General features: G+C 54.4%; 1 protein-coding gene across 1 annotated transcript in view; it reads left to right on the plus strand.

Annotated features, from left to right (window-relative positions):
• Nucleotides 1-14,004: 14,004 nt before the first annotated feature.
• Nucleotides 14,005-16,498, plus strand: part of ESPL1 (extra spindle pole bodies like 1, separase) — a 37,290-nt gene continuing 34,796 nt past the window's right edge. The window contains exons 1-3 of the mRNA XM_053967307.1: nt 14,005-14,067; nt 14,615-14,741; nt 15,203-16,267. Coding sequence (XP_053823282.1) covers nt 14,655-14,741; nt 15,203-16,267 — 1,152 coding nt within the window. The 5' untranslated portion in view covers nt 14,005-14,067; nt 14,615-14,654. The remainder of the gene's footprint in view (nt 14,068-14,614; nt 14,742-15,202; nt 16,268-16,498) is intronic.

Raw genomic sequence — 16,498 nt, forward strand, 5'->3', positions numbered from 1 at the left:
TTCTGCTGGAGGGAGCTAAAACAAATGTTTAACGGGATAAACAACTGCCAGGCCTCGGCCCCCACTGAAATGTTTAATTCAGAAGCACCTCGAGAGCAAACAGGCGCCGGGAGCACCCACAAGGGGAGCCCTGGCAGAAACCTCATCAATTCCCATCAGGAAATCCAGCCGGAGCCATCAGAGCGCCCCGCACCCTCCACGAGAGCCACGTCCTCGTCAAACACCCAAATTCTGTCCAAAATTGCGTTCCGGACCCGGAATCTGTCACAAAGCCAGGATCTGTTCAATGGTAATGGTAAATTTTGGGGTGCCGGAGTAAAACTAGGAGTGATGTGAAGCAGCACATGGCGCCTCCAGACCCAGGAGGATTTATACACAGCATAAAGTGATTTTAAACCCTTCCTGGTGCTCTTTTCCCCCGAGTGAAAAATGCCCACTTCCAAAAAAAAAAAAAAAAAAAAAAAAAAAGAAAAGAAAAAAAAAAAAAACCAAAACCAAACCCCCCCCACACACACACAAAAAAAAAAAAAAAAAAAACAAAAAACAAACCAAAACCAAAAAATAAACCAAAACCAACCAAAACGAAACAATAACAACAACAACAAAAAAGAGTTTTCAGCCAAAGCTTCCATTTAAAAATCCCCTTCAGCTCCTGAATGCCGCGAGTGTTTTGAAGGCGAGCGCTCCGGCGTGCGCTTGACGTGCGGCTGTGGGAGCCGGCATTGTTCCTGGGGGTGAGGGAGGGAGGGAGGGAGGGAGGGAGGGGGAGAGAGGGATGGATGGATGGATGGATGATGGATGGACGGACGGACGGACGGACGGACGCACAATCCACCGCAATGTGCGCACCCCCTGGGCTCCGGTTAGGGTTAGGCTCAGGATTAGGGCAGTCCCTCGGGGGCTCCCCTCGCAGCCGACACCTCCCGGGACCCCGCTCGTCACCAGCGCGTCCCCCGCAGCTCCCCGCAGCCTTTCGGGGGGAAGCGGGGAGGGAGGGGACGGCCACAGGCCGAGGCAGCGGGGGCTGCCCCGTTCCCCGCTCCCCTTTCCCCGTTCCCCGTTCCCACCCGGCTTCCTCGGAGCCCTCCCCGGCCCCTCCGCGCTGCGCGGCTCGGCCGCTTCTCCCCAAAGCGGCAGCGGCGGGGCGGGATCCGCAGCCCCGGCAGCGCGGGGGATGCTCGGCCGGGCCGCCCCGCATCTCCGCGGCCCGGCCCGGCCCGCACTCACCTCCTCATGCCGGCGGGGCCGTTAGCGCAGCCCGGGAGGCCGTGCCGGGCGCCGCATCCTGCGCTGCCGCCCGGACAATGCGGGGCGGCGCGGCGGCCCCGGGCGGGCGGCGGGGGCTGGGGCCGGGCTGGGGCTGGGGCTGGGGCCGGGGCCGGGGCCGGGGCCGCGGCCGGGGCCTGGGCTGGGGCTGCCCCCCCGCCTCCCACCGCCCACCGCCCGCCCCCGAGGCGCGGCGGGGCGGAGCGGAGCGGGGATGGCGAGGGGCGAGCTGCGCTCCGGCCAGAGGGGCAGCGGCCGGCCGAGATGCCGGCAGCTCTGCGCGCCCCGGCAGACACGGATGTGACCCCCAGCACCCCAGCGCGACCCCCAGCACCCCGGCAGCCGCGCCACCCGAGCCGCTGCACGCCGGGATCCGTGTGCCCCAATCCCCTGCATCCCCGCATCCCTGTACCCCAATCCCCTGCACCCTAGGATCTGTGTGCCCCAATGCCCTGCACCCCAGGATCCGTGTGCCCTAATCCCCTGCACCCCAACATCCCTGCACCCCCGCATCCCTGTACCCCAGTCCCATGCACCCCAGGATCCTTGTGCCCCAATCCCCTGCACCCCAGGATCCTTGTGCCCCAATCCTCTGCATCCTGGCATCCCTGTACCCCAATCCCCTGCACCCCAGGATCCGTGTGCCCCAATCCCCTGCACCCCAACATCCCGGCATCCCTGTACCCCAATCCCCTTCACCCCAGGATCCTTGTGCCCCAATCCCCTGCACCCCAAGATCCGTGTACCCAAATCCCCTGCAACCCAGGATCCGTGTACCCCAATCCCCTTCACCCCAGGATCCGTGTGCCCCAATCCCCTGCACCCCTGGCCCTGTCCCCTGGCTCCCCATTCCCCTAACCCTCTGCTCCTCAGTATCCCTCTCCCCATCTCCCGTCTTCCCTGCACCCCAACCTCTTGCACCCCAACATCCCTGACACCTTGTCACCCCCACCCTGCTCCCCTGAACCCCAAACATCCCTGACCCCCTGAACCCCAAAACCCCTGACCCCCTGAACCCAAACATCCCTGACCTTGTCCCCTTGGCTTCCTTCTCCCTGACCCCGCACCCCAAAACCCCTGCCCCTGTTTCCCCTGAACCCCAAAACCGCTGACCCCACACCCCAAAACCTGTCCCCTGTTTCCCCCCACCCTGACCCCGCACCCCGAGGCTGCAGCCGAGCCCCGGGGGGAGCCCGGCTCGGGGCCGGGCCGGCTCCTGCTCAGCTGCCGAGCCGAAATCCCAAATGCCTGGAATATTTTCCTGCTGTTAGCTCACGGCGCAGGAATAAAGCAGGAGCCCCAAGGATCGCGTGTCCCGGGGAGGTGGCCATGGGACAAGCTGCTTGTTAGGGCATTGTCCACCCCTGAGAACCCCCAAATCCATCTCTGAAAACCCCAAATCTATCTCTGAAAACCCCAAATCCATCCCTGAAAACCCCCATTTCCACCCCCTTAACACCCCCAAATCCATCCCGAAAACCCCCTAATCCATCCCTGAAAACCCCAAATCCACCCCTGAAAAACCCCAAATCCATCTCTGAAAACCCCAAATCCACCCCCTTAACACCCCCAAACCCACCCCTGAAAACCCCCAAATCCATCCCTGAAAACCCCCATTTCCACCCCCTTAACACCCCCAAATCTACCCCTGAAAATCCCAAATCCACCCCTAAAAACCCCCAAATCCATCCCTGAAAACCCCCATTTCCACCCCATTAACACCCCCAAATCCATCCCTTTAACACCCCCAAATCCACCTCTTAAAATCCCCAAATCCACCCCTGAAAACCCCCAAATCCACCCCTTAAAATCCCATATCCACCCCTGAAAACCCCCATCCATCAATCTAGAATGTGGAAATTCGGATATAGAATATGAAATATGGAAATTCGGGTACAGAATATGAAATATGGAAATTCGGATATAGAATGTGGAAATTCGGGTATAGAATATGAAATATGGAAATTCGGGTATAGAATATGGAAAATCGGGTATAGAATATGGAAATTCGGATATAAGATGTAGAATATGGAAACTCGGATGTGCAATATGAAATATAGAAATTCTGATATAGAATAGGGAAACTCGGATATAAAATATGGAAATTCGGGTGTAGAATATAAAATATGGAAATTCGGGTCTAGAATATGGAAATTCGGGTATAGAATATGGAAATTCAGATATAGAATATAAAATATGGAAATTCGGGTCTAGAATATGGAAATTCGGGTCTAGAATATGGAAATTCAGATCTAGAATATAAAAATATGGAAATTCGGATATAGAATATGGAAATTCGGGTATAGAATATGGAAATTCAGATCTAGAATATAAAATATGGAAATTCGGATATAGAATATGGAAATTCGGGTATAGAATATGGAAATTCAGATCTAGAATAGAAAATATGGAAATTCGGATATAGAATATGGAAATTCGGGTATAGAATATGGAAATTCAGATTATTTCTAGCTCTGTCCCCAACGTGTCCCCAATGCTGGGGTTGTCCTGGGGGTGTCCCCAGTGTGTCCCCAATGTGTAGACATATATAATTTTTTTAATATATATAAAATTATTGTATAAATTATACAAATATATATATATTTGTAGCAAGAAGTGGAACAATATATATATTATTGTATATATATTTATATATATTATTTATATATAAATATATATACTTCTATATATTTGTAGAAAGAAGCAGAGCAAAATATATATCAATATAATTTTTAATATATAGATATAACTATATATATAAAAATATTTTTATATATATTTGTAGAAAGAAGTAGAGCTATAGATATAATTTTAATATAAAAATATATAGATATAATTTTAATATAAAAATTTATTTTTATATATATTTGTAGCAAGAAGTGGAGCAATATATATATGATTTTTAATATCTATATATTATTTTTATAAATATATATTTATATAAATATATTTGCAGAAAGATGTGGAGCAAATTATTATTTTATATATATATAATGATAACGATAATGATAATTATAATTATCATTATAATTATAATTGTAATAATATATGTATAATTATAGTATTATTATTGTTATTATTGTTATTATTATAGTATTATTATTGTAATAATAATAATAATAATAATAATAATAATAATAATAATAATATAATCTGAGCCATTTGAGACCACTGACCCAATTCGGGACCACCTGAAACATAATTCTAATTTTGACTAATTTTAATTCTAATTTTAATTCGAATTTTAACTCTAATTTTAATTCTAATTTTAACTAATTTTAATTCGAATTTTAACCCATTTTAATTCTAATTTTAACTAATTTAAATTCGAATTTTAATGAATTTTAATTTGAATTTTGACTAATTAGTGAGTCTTCTGCTCTAGCTCAGCCTTCCCAAGGCATCAGCACTTCACTTTACCCCATGTCTGAGCCTGCCTCAGTTTCCCTTTCTCATTGTGGAGGGAATTAAACCCAGCTCCCCCCTGGAGAAAGCTGAGCCTGCCTCAGTTTCCCTTTCTCAATTAAAACCAAAAATATTCCCCTGGATGTGAGAACGACCCGGGGTTGAGCCACCAGCACGGAGCTTGGGGCTGGCTCTGGCTGCGGGTTTAATCCCCAAAAAATCCCCAAAATTGCCCCAAATTTCCCCCCAGACTGCCCTCAAATTCCCTCCAAATCCTCCCAAATTCCCCCTGAAAATTCTCCCCAAATTCCCCCCAAATTTCCCCCAAATTTCTTCCAAATTCCCCCAAAATTCCCCCAAATTCCCCCTGAAAATTCTCCCCAAATTCAGCTGAAATCCCCCAAATTTCCCCAAATCCCCAAAAATTCCCCCAAAATCCCCCAAATCCCCCCATATTCCCCCAAATTCCCCTGAAAATTCCCACAAATCCCCCAGAATTCCCCCAAATCCCCCCAAATCCTCCAAAATTCCCCCGAAAATCCCCCCAGATTACCCCCGAATTCCCAATTCCCAATTCCAGTTCCACACCCCAATCCCAATCCCAATCCCTATTCCCAATCCCAGCCTGCACCAGCTCCTCTGCAAGCTCCAACCTGATTTTATTTTGTAATAAATCCATTTTATTACACCAATCATTCAATTGAGTCGACCCCGCTCACCAAGAATCCCATCCCAATAAAAACAGCGCGGCAAAACCAGCAAATCACTGCAAATTTTTTTCCTTTTTTCCTTTTTTTCTTTTTTTCCCTTTTTTTTTTTTTTTTTTTTGGCTCCTTTCGTCCCTCCAACTCCTGGTTTCTCACCCCGTTTTTTTTTTTTTTTTTTATTTTCACCTGATGAAATATTTCCACCCGAAGCGAAAAAGTCGGATTTTCCCCCGGAGGCTTTGATCCCACGGAGCTTCCCCGAGGATGCCGCGGCGCAGGCGGTCAAACAACATCTGTGCATCCCCGGCACAATCCCTCCCCAATCCCTCCCCGATCCCTCCCCGAGCCCTTTTTTCCCAGATTTTTCTCCAGGGGGCCCAAAATTCCTCGGCGCAAGTGGCCCCGTTGCCCGTAAACGCCGGCCGAGGTCCGCGCTCGGCGCGTGAAGCGGAGCGGAGCGACGGCCGCGCTCGCCCGGCCTCGGCGTGGGGCCAAGCTCGGGGATGGGGTCTCAAAGCCCCTTCCCCCGAGTCTTAAACTGGCTTAATTTAAGCCTGGCTTAACGCCGTGGAGAGCCGTGGCAGGAGAAGAGGATGGGACACCCACAGGTGATGGAATCCCCGTGGAAAATGGGGTGAATTTTCAGAGATTCGGAGGATCCTCCTCGCGGAGCCCGATGGGGCTCGCTGGCCTCCAGAGCAGGGCTCTAACTTCAGAGACGCTCCCAAATTTTGTCATTAAGAGGGGTGAATTTTCAGAGATTTGGAGGATCCTCCTCGCGGAGCCCGATGGGGCTCGCTGGCCTCCAGAGCAGGGCTTTAACTTCAGAGACGCTCCCAAATTTTTGTCATTAAAGGCTCGCTTGCCCCTCGCGTTTAACCCCGGCGGTTTCTAAACGCTCCCAGTCCCCTCGCCGCGGCGCGGCCGAGCCCCAGCGGGAGCACAATGGAGTCTTGTTTCTGGTAACCCGAGATGCCTCAGCCCCAGCTCTTTAATTTTAGACTCCACCAGCAGCACGCTCGCATTCCTCAGCACTACAATGGCAGATATTTATACTCTGGAATGCGGAGCCCAGCGCTAATTTAGCAGGGCTGGGTAAGCCAGGGCTGCTCCCCGACGCGGGCTCTTCCCCCCTTCCCCCGGGACAAAACTGGGGCAGGAGGAGTTTTATGGGTTTCCAAATCTTTGCGTTTGTTCGCCGGCCCCGTCGAAGTTAAATAATGCTCAGCGGGCGCCTCAGATGGACAAACCAGCTGGGATTGGTGGCCCAAAGCAGAGGGAGCGTGGCCACGGCCGGACGCTGCCCGAGGAACAGGCTCTGACCCCCGCTGAGGGCACCTGGAGTCGTGGAATGGTTGGAAGGGACCTTGGAGGTCGCCTGGTTTGAATGTCAAACCTAGAATGGTGGGAAGGGACCTTGGAGGTCACCTGGTTTGAATGTCAAGCCCAGAATGGTTGGAAGGGACCTTGGAGGTCGCCTGGTTTGAATGTCAAACCTGGAATGGTTGGAAGGGACTTTGGCGGTCGCCTGGCTTGAATCTTGAACCCAGAATGGTTGGAAGGGACCTTGGAGGTGACCTGGTTTGAATCTTAAACCAGAATGGTTGGAAGGGACCTTGGAGGTGACCTGGTTTGAATCTTAAACCAGAATGGTTGGAAGAGACCTTGGAGGTGACCTGGTTTGAATCTCAAACCCCGAATGGTGGGAAGGGACCTTGGAGGTCGCCTGGTTCGAGTCTCAAACCCCGAATGGTGGGAAGGGACCTTGGAGGTCGCCTGGTTCGAGTCTCAAACCCACCAGAGGTCCAGCTGGGTGCTGTGTCCATCACCTGGACACAGGAGGGGCTGGACGAGGCGTGCAGGGCGTGAGGGACCTGCAGAGAGTGGTTCAGCCACCGTTAGCTGCTGTGGTTGTGGGGATCCCATGTCCCAAGCCCAAGCAATGCCAAAAAGTCTGTTTTATAACCCTCAGCGTGGTTCTTCTAGATTCTTCTTTCATAACCGTCAGCAAGGTTCTTCTAGACTCTTCTTTTTTAACCCTCAGCAAGGTTCTTGATTCTTCTTTTATAAACCTCAGCATGGTTCTTCTAGATTCTTCTTTTATAACCCTCAGAGTGATTCTTCTAGATCATTCTTTTATAACCCTCAGAGTGGTTTCTCCATATTCTTCTTTTATAACCCTCAGCGTGGTTCTTCTAGATTCTTCTAGCAAGCATTTCCTTGGGAAGGGCCTCCTGGCTGCACCCTGGTCTGCTCCAAAGGGGTGACCTCCCTCTGATTCACCAGCACAGCTGGAACCCAAAGCTGTCCCTCTCCACCTACAAACTCCAGGGGAGCGAGAAAATCATCCTTAAAATATCTCCAGGGCGCTCCACAGAACCCTCACAGCCACTCCATCTTTGCTTTCTCCCCGCCAGCAGAGGACGAGGACGCAGCTCTGGTGGCCATCCCCGAGGGAGGACACCGCAGGACAGCCACGGGATGGGCTCTGTCCCAGAGCTGGGGATCTGAGCCTGGTTGCCCACCGGTGCGTGGAGGAGGCCACGGCAGCGCGGTCCCAGCCCCAGAGGGTCGGCAGGTGGCAGCTGATGGAGAGAGAGAGAGAGGAGCAGCATTAGCAGATGAGGGAGGAGGTCGGCTCTGCACAGCTGAATCCTTGACCTGCTGTTTAAAAGGTCGGGCAGAGTTCGATGGACTACCCCAGGTCAATCCACTCAATTAAAACATTACGGGCTGGAGGTGGGAGCGGGGAGATGGGGGTGATTGGCCTCTCTTCGTGGTGGAAAGGGGTTGGGGATGGTGTCAGGGCGTCCTGGTGGGAGAAGGAACGTGCAGCAAGATGCAAGAGGCAGAGATCGGTTCCCAAGTGGGATCATGGAACCGTTGAGGTTGGAAAATGTGGGAATCCAGGGCACCCCTGTGGCTGCCCTGGAAGGTCTGGGACCCTGGCAGGGAGTCAGGAACCCCCCTGTGCAGAGCCCTGAGAGACCCTGCCTCTGATCTCTGTGCATGGAAAAGTTCTCAGCCTTACAGGATGAATTACAAGCTCCGAGTGTTTGATATCAGTAGCAATTAGTGTGGCACGGGCACAAAAATAGAATTTTAGGATTCTAGATAAGGGGTTCAAAGGGGGCGAGATGGAGAAAAATTGGGCGTGCCTTGTCCTTTTTCTTCTTCTTCTTCTTCATGCCCTCCATGTCTCACTGTGCTGTTGGCATTTTTCTGTTGGTTTGGGCTGGGGACACACTGTTCAACATGGGAGATGGATATTGGCACGTTATTGTAAATACAGCACACGTGGTTTCTGGTACAGAATGTTTGTAACGTCCCACTGAGGGGCAGAGCCCCACACGCTGCCCTGTGAGACAGACCTGCTGCAGGTCAGAGAGAAAATATTGTAGATAAGAGAGAATAAACAACCTTGAAAACCAGCCCAGACAAATTACGACTTCTTCTGTGGGGCTGAAAGACAGAGACTTCTCGGAATCATTTAAATATCACAGGTCCCGACAGGAAAAACCCTCCAGGATCATCGATCTGAGCCGGCAGCGTCACACCCGCCCCACGTCCTTCTGCACCCCAAAGTGTGGTTTGGGTGTGGTGGGGCAGAACCTCTGGCCATGAACCCAACGGTCGGCGGAGCTCGTCCCGGGCTCGAGAGCCCAAACCCCGCAGGTGCCACTGGGGATAAGAGGGGACAATCCATGGACAATCCATGGACCTCCGTGTCCTCGTGTGCCACCACCAGCCCTGGAACGCCACCACGCACGGAGCAAGCAGCAAAGCAGAGGTGACACCCGCCAGAACGATCTTCCCACGAGTATTTGAGGATCAGCTGGGATTCTTCTCCCTTATTTCCCCAAAATTTGCCCAGCCTGGCAACCAGAACTGCACAATGCTTTCATAAATTTCATATTTATTTCTATAAATGTCTGAGGATAAACTGTGGTTCTTCTCCTCCACTTCCCCAATATTTGTCCAGCTCCAAGCCTGGCTGGTAGGACCACCTGATCTTCTCAGCAGCTGTGCCAGAAAACACTGAAAATTTGCCAGATCTCATCAGCTGGATAAAGGAAAACCTTTTAAAAATACATCCTGATGTCACCCACGGTTTGTGTCCCACGTGGAGCAGCAAAGGCTTGGCCTGTGGTGGCCAAGCCAAGGTGGCTCCTCCCCACGCAGGTTTGAATAAATAAAGAATAAATAAAAGCTTTCAGCAAAATTAGCAGCAGAAGGAATAGATAAACAATAAGGAGATATTGACTTCCCTTGAGGTGAACGTCAAGATTTATTGAGCTGGGGAGGAAAATATTGACCAAGGCAAGGCTAAGGTCGATAATTAACTCAAGGGATGATAAATCAACAGGCGATGAAACATGAACTCAGGGTGGACGTTGTTGAGATGTTTTGGATGCCTCCACTTTGGCTGTCTCCATGTTTTGGTTGTCTCCATGTTTTGGTTGTCTCCATTTTGGATGTCTCCATTTTGGATGTCTCCATGTTTTGGATGTCTCCATTTTGGTTGTCTCCATTTTGGTTGTCTCAATTTTGGATGTCTCCATTTTGGATGTCTCCATGTTTTGGATGTCTCCATTTTGGATGTCTCCATGTTTTGGATGTCTCCATTTTGGATGTCTCCATTTTGGATGTTTCCATTTTGGTTGTCTCAATGTTTTGAATGTCTGTTACACATTTTATGTGTTTTACATGTTTTATGTTTTTTTACATGTTTCACATGTTTTACACGTTTTGTGGGTTTTACATGTTTTACATGTTTTACACGTTTTATGGGTTTTACATGTTTTATGGGTTTTACATGTTTCACATGTTTCACATGTTTTATGGGTTTTACATGTTTTACATGTTTTATGGGTTTTACACGTTTTTTAAAGGTTTTGTTTTACCATCCCTGCCTCCCCTGGGAGGGAACAAAAGAATCAGTGTGCCACCAGTTTGTGGGGCCACCCCGAACGCCCCAGATTTGTGGGGTTGCCCCGATCCCCGCAGGTTTGTGGGGTCACCCCAATGTTGTCAGGTTTGTGGGGCCACCCCGATCCCTGCAGGTTTGTGGGGTCACCCCAATCCCCTCATGTTTGTGGGGTCACCCCAAGCCCCTCAGGTTTGTGGGGCCACTTTGATCCCCTCAGGTTTGTGGGGTCACCCCGATGCCCTCGGGTCTGTGGGGCCACTTTGATCCCCTCAGGTTTATGGGGTCACCCCAATTCTCTCAGATTTGTGGGGTCACCCCAAGCCCCTCAGGTCTGTGGGGTCACCCCAAGTCCCTCAGGTTTGTGGGGCCGCCCCAATCCCCTCAGGTCTGTGGGGTCACCCCGATCCCCTCAGGTTTGTGGGGTCACCCTGATCCCCTCAGGTTTGTGGGGCCGCCCCGAGCCCCTCAGGTTTGTGGGGTCACCCCGATCCCCTCAGGTTTATGGGGTCACCCCAATTCTCTCAGATTTGTGGGGTCACCCCGATCCCCTCAGGTCTGTGGGGTCGCCCCGATCCCCTCAGGTCTGTGGGGTCACCCTGATCCCCTCAGGTTTGTGGGGTCACCCCAAGCCCCTCAGGTCTGTGGGGCCGCCCCGAGCCCCCGCCTGCTGGAAGAGCAGACGCCTCCCGCTGAACGTGCCCGTTGTGGTGTGAAGCTCCCTCCCCTTTGATGTCCCCATAAATCCCCCATGTGTTTCCAATCACGGGGTTTTACCGCCGGGGCTGCTCAGGGCAGCGCTGGGGCCGCTCTGGGATGGCTTTGCCGGGGGAAGCTCGGCCCCGGCTGGGTTTGGGGCTGCTGGGGGAGGGCAGGGGGCTGCAGCGGCCGCTGGACCCTCCTGGGGCCGGGAGCAGGCTGGGATGGGCCTGTGCTGGTCCTGCAGCAGGCGGGGCTGGACCCTGGGCCGGGAGCAACCCCCGGGCTGGGACCAGCCGGCGCTAAATCCCATGGGAGCAGCACGACCCCAAATCCCATGGGAGCAGCACAACCCCAAACCCCATGGGAGCAGCACGACCCCAAATCCCATGGGAGCAGCATAACCCCATGGGAGCAGCACGACCCCAAATCCCATGGGAGCGGCACGACCCCAAACCCCATGGGAGCAGCACGACCCCAAACCCCATGGGAGCAGCACGACCCCAAACCCCATGGGAGCAGCACGACCCCAAATCCCATGGGAGCAGCACGACCCTCCCGGAATTGGGATTAGGATTTGAAATTGGGATTGGGATTTGAAATTGGGATTGGAATTGGATTTGGGATCGGATCTGATTTAACCGGGAAATTTCATTTAATCAGGAGAAGCTCCGTGCTGGCGTCGCTTTGGGGTTTTTTAACCCCAAGATCCAAAATTAAACACCAGGGGGTCGGGGTGGGAACGGATCCTGAATTAAATTAAATTAAATTAAATTAAATTAAATTAAATTAAATTAAATTAAATTAAATAGGAGGATTTTGGGGTGGGAATGGATCCTAAATTAAATTTAATCTAATTTAATTCAATGGGAGATATTGGGGTGGGAATGGATCCTAAATTAAATTAAATTAAATTAAATGGGAGATATTGGGGCGGGAACAGATCCTAAATTAAATTAAACAGGAGGATTTTGGGGTGGGAGTGGATACTAAATTAAATGAAATTAAATCAATTTAATTAAATCAAATTAAATTAAACAGGAGGATTTTGGGGTGGGAATGGTTCCTAAATTAAATTAAATTATATTAAATTAAATGGGTGATATTGGGGTGGGAATGGATCCTAAATTAAATTAAATTAAATTAAATTAAATTAATTAAATCAAATTAAATTAAACAGGAGGATTTTGGGGTGGGAATGGATCCTAAATTAAATTAAATTAAATTAATGAAATTAAATCAAATTAACTTAAACGGGAGGATTTTGGGGTGGCAGTGGGAGCTGTGGGATTTCAGCCGGAAATCCGGAACCTCTCCCAGCCCCTGTGGAGCAGCAAACGAGAAAAAAATCTCATTTCTAACCCACCCAAGCCCTTAATTAGTCCTTAATTAGTCCTTAATTAGTGCCTGCCAGGGCTGGATCCCTTCTGCTCTGTGAAATCCCGCGTGGAATAGGGGAACTCCGGTCACATTTCTGGTTTATTTTGTTTTTTTTTTTTTTCCTGATGCTTCGATTTTATATTTATATTTCTTTTTATAATTATATATTATATTATACTATATATTATATTATATTATATATATTATATTATATTATATTATATTATATTATATTATATTATTTATTGGTTTCCTCTTTATTGATTTCCTCTTTATTAATTTCCTTTTTATTGATTATTTCCTTTTTATTGATTATTTCCTCTTTATTGATTTCCTTTTTATTGATTATTTCCTTTTTATTGGCCCAATTCCGGCCCCGCTTTTCAGGGAGCCCCAAAAGCTCCGCGGGCTCCGGCGCCGCCTGGCGGCTGCGGGCGGTACTGCAGGGCACGGCAGCGACAGCGGCCGCGGGACAGAGGGACGGGGGGAAACTGAGGAACAGGGGGACAGAGGGACAGAGGGACGGGGGGACAGAGGGACAGGGGGACTGAGGGACAGAGGGACGGGGGGACTGAGGAACAGAGGGACAGAGGAACGGGGGGACAGAGGGACGGGGGGACAGAGGGACAGGGGGACTGAGGGACAGAGGGACGGGGGGAAACTGAGGGACACGGGGACACTGAGGGACAGAGGGACGGGGGGACAGAGGGACACGGGGACTGAGGGACAGAGGGACGGGGGGACAGAGGGACAGGGGGACAGAGGAACGGGGGGACAGAGGGACGGGGGGAAACTGAGGGACAGAGGGACGGGGGGACAGAGGGACAGGGGGACGGGGGGAAACTGAGGGACAGGGGGACAGGGGGACAGAGGGACAGGGGGACTGAGGGACAGAGGGACGGGGGGAAACTGAGGGACAGGGGGACAGGGGGACAGAGGGACAGGGGGACTGAGGGACAGAGGGACGGGGGGACACTGAGGGACAGAGGGACGGGGGGACAGAGGGACAGAGGGACGGGGGGACAGAGGGACAGGGGGACGGGGGGACAGAGGAACAGAGGGACGGGGGAAACTGAGGGACAGGGGGACAGAGGGACGGGGGGACAGAGGGACAGGGGGACTGAGGGACAGAGGGACGGGGGGACAGAGGGACAGGGGGACACTGAGGGACAGGGGGACTGAGGGACAGAGGGACGGGGGGACACGGGGACACTGAGGGACACTGAGGGACAGAGGGACAGAGGGACACTGAGGGACACGGGGACACTGAGGGACACTGAGGGACAGAGGGACAGAGGGACACTGAGGGACACTGAGGGACACGGGGACACTGAGGGATAGTGTGCCACCCCTGAGGGGACACGGGGACACTGAGGGACACGGGGACACTGAGGGACGCCATCATCACCCCCAAAATCCCGGGGTTCCCTCCCCGGCCACGCCCCCACCCCTCTGGCCACGCCCACATTAACCGCGCCCCGCCCCGCGCCCGCAAAGCGCGCGTGCCCCGGCGCGGACTACGACTCCCGTGAAGCCCCGCGCGGCGGGCGGGGCAGGCGGGGCGGTGCCGCGCGCTGATTGGACGCCGGGGGGCGGTGCCGCGGGCTGATTGGCTGCGGCCGGGGTTTGAACGGGCGCGCGGCGGGCCCCGCCCTCTGGCGGGCGGCGGAGCAGCAGCGCAGCGTGAGCGGGGGGGGGCGCGGCCCGGGGGGAATTTGGGGGTCCCGAGGGGGAATTTGGGGAGCTGAGACCCCCTCAGGGAGCCGGGGAGGGCCGGAGAGGCCCGGCGAGGAGGGGGAGAGGCAGGAGGCCTGTGGGGCGCGGGTCGGGGGGGGGTGGAGGATGAAGGCCGCGGGAGGCCTGAGGGGGTGGGGGGGGTCTGGGCCTCTGTGGGGGGCAAGGAGTGGGGCTGGGGACCCCCGGTGGGGCTGGAAATGGGGCTGGGGGTATCAGAAAGTGGGGCCGGGGGGCTGCGGGCCCTGGCTGGGGGGGACTGGGGGTGATCTGGCCCCTTAAGGGGGCTGGGGAGTGGGGCTGGGGGTTTGGGGGGGGGGGAAGGAATGGGGCTGGAGACCCTCAGTGGGGCTGGGGGTCCCTGGGGTGCCAGGAATTGGGGCTGGGGGAGCTGTGGAGCGCTGAGGGGGCAGAGAAGTGGGGCTGGGGGGGGCTCTGTGGGGTTTGGGGTTCTGGGGATTCTGGGGGTCCCACACCTCTCCTTCCGCCCCCCCAGCCCTGCATCACACAGAAGCCCCTGAGGAGAAGCCCCCGGGATGGCCGGGAAGGAGCAAGGGAAGGATGGAGAGGATGGAAGCACGGACGGCTGGGCCGGCATCGAGGAGCGCCTGGAGAGGATCCGGGTGAGCCGGGGAGGGGCTGGGCTCTGGTCCCGCTTTTCCTCAGGAAAACCTTGGGATCTGGGACTCTGATCTCTCTTTTCCCAGGAAAACCTCTGGATCCCACTGTGGGACCTCTGGGGGGTTCTGAGCTGGTTCTGACTCCTTCTTTTCCCAGGAAATGACCCCTGAAGGGCTCTGTCCTCATCCCAAATCCCTCTTTTCCCAGGAAACGACCCCTGAGGGGCTCTGTCCTCATCCCAAATCCCTCTTTTCCCAGGAAACGACCCCTGAGGGGCTCTGTCCTCATCCCAAATCCCTCTTTTCCCAGGAAACGACCCCTGAGGGGCTCTGTCCTCATCCCAAATCCCTCTTTTCCCAGGAAACGACCCCTGAGGGGCTCTGTCCTCATCCCAAATCCCTCTTTTCCCAGGAAACGACCCCTGAGGGGCTCTGTCCTGACCCCAAACCCCTCTTTCCCCCAGGAAAGCCTCCGGAACCCCTCTGCCCCCCACTCCCGCCGCGTCCAGGCGTGCGACCGCGCCCTGCGCGCCTGCGTGGCCGAGCTGGCCCGGCCGGGCGGGCTGGTAGCCCACGGCGCCCAGCTGCTAGCCCTGGCCCAGGAGGCCACCCAGCTGTACCTGAGCCTGGTCCCCGAGCCCCCCCACCTGTACCTGGAGAAGATCCTGTTCCACGTGCTGCGCAACGCCGCGGGATGGGTGGGACCCCACGCCTGGAGCGTGGCCGAGCTGCTGCGGGCGCGGCTGCGGCGCGGCCGCCGCCACGGCGACTGGGCCACCGTGGCCTCCAGCGCTTTCGGGGTCCTGTGGCGAGCCGCGGCCGCTCTGGCCGGGCCGGAGCGGCCGCGGGAGGAGGGCAGGGCGGTGCTGACCGCCAGGATCCGCGCCCTGCGCTTCCTGCTGCTGCTGGAGTCGCGGGACGGGGAGCGCCCGCCTCGCGAGCCCTTCCAGCCGCCCTTCCTCACCTCGCAGACCGCCCAGAACGCCGCGGCCGCCGCCGCTCTCTACCAGGCTCAGAGGGCCCCGTGCCCGCTCTTCCTGGCCAGGCAGCTCCGGGAATTCCTGCTGGACGCTCTGCGGGACGAGGCCCCGCGGCCTCCGGGCCTCCAGCACTCCCTGTGTTTCCTGGAGCTCACCCTGGAGCGCTGCCGCCACCTCTGCAAAGCCCGGCGGCACCGCGACGCTCTGGACGCCCTGGAGGAGTCCAGAACCTTCCTGGGAGCCGGGAATTCTCTGGGAGCCGCTCTGGAGCTGCTGGGAGCCGGGATCCAGCTCAGCCGGGCGCTGGCCAAAGGCGGGGGCGGCGTGGGAGCCGTGGCGCCGGCCTTGAGGCGGGCGGGAGCGGCACTGGCGGCGGAATTTTCCGGAAGGATCCTGCGGGTGCTGCTGGAGAGCTCCCAGTTCGTGCTGGCGCAACTCGGGGAGGTGCTCAGGAGGGGCCCGGAGCTGCCCCTCGGCCTCCAGGAGCTTCCCGGGATTTGTGGCTTCTGCCAGGGCCACGGGCGGGCGCTGCGGCGGCTGCTGGCCCAGGTGAGGAGGAGGAGGAGGAGGAAGAGCTCTGGGATTCCCTGGAATCCCTCAGGGTCACTCCGTGCTGCTGCCAGCCCCGCCAGCAGCTCCTGGAGTTTGGGGAGTCCCAAATCCCACTTTTGTCCATCCCAGCAGCAGCTCCTGGAGCTCCTGAACCCCTACATCCCACTCCTCCCCTTCCCTGCCCTTCCTCGGCCCTAAATCCCACTTTCCCCATTCCCAGACCCCGTT

The sequence above is a fragment of the Vidua chalybeata genome, chromosome 30, assembly GCF_026979565.1.
Source record: "Vidua chalybeata isolate OUT-0048 chromosome 30, bVidCha1 merged haplotype, whole genome shotgun sequence".
NCBI classification, from domain to species: Eukaryota; Metazoa; Chordata; class Aves; order Passeriformes; family Viduidae; genus Vidua; species Vidua chalybeata.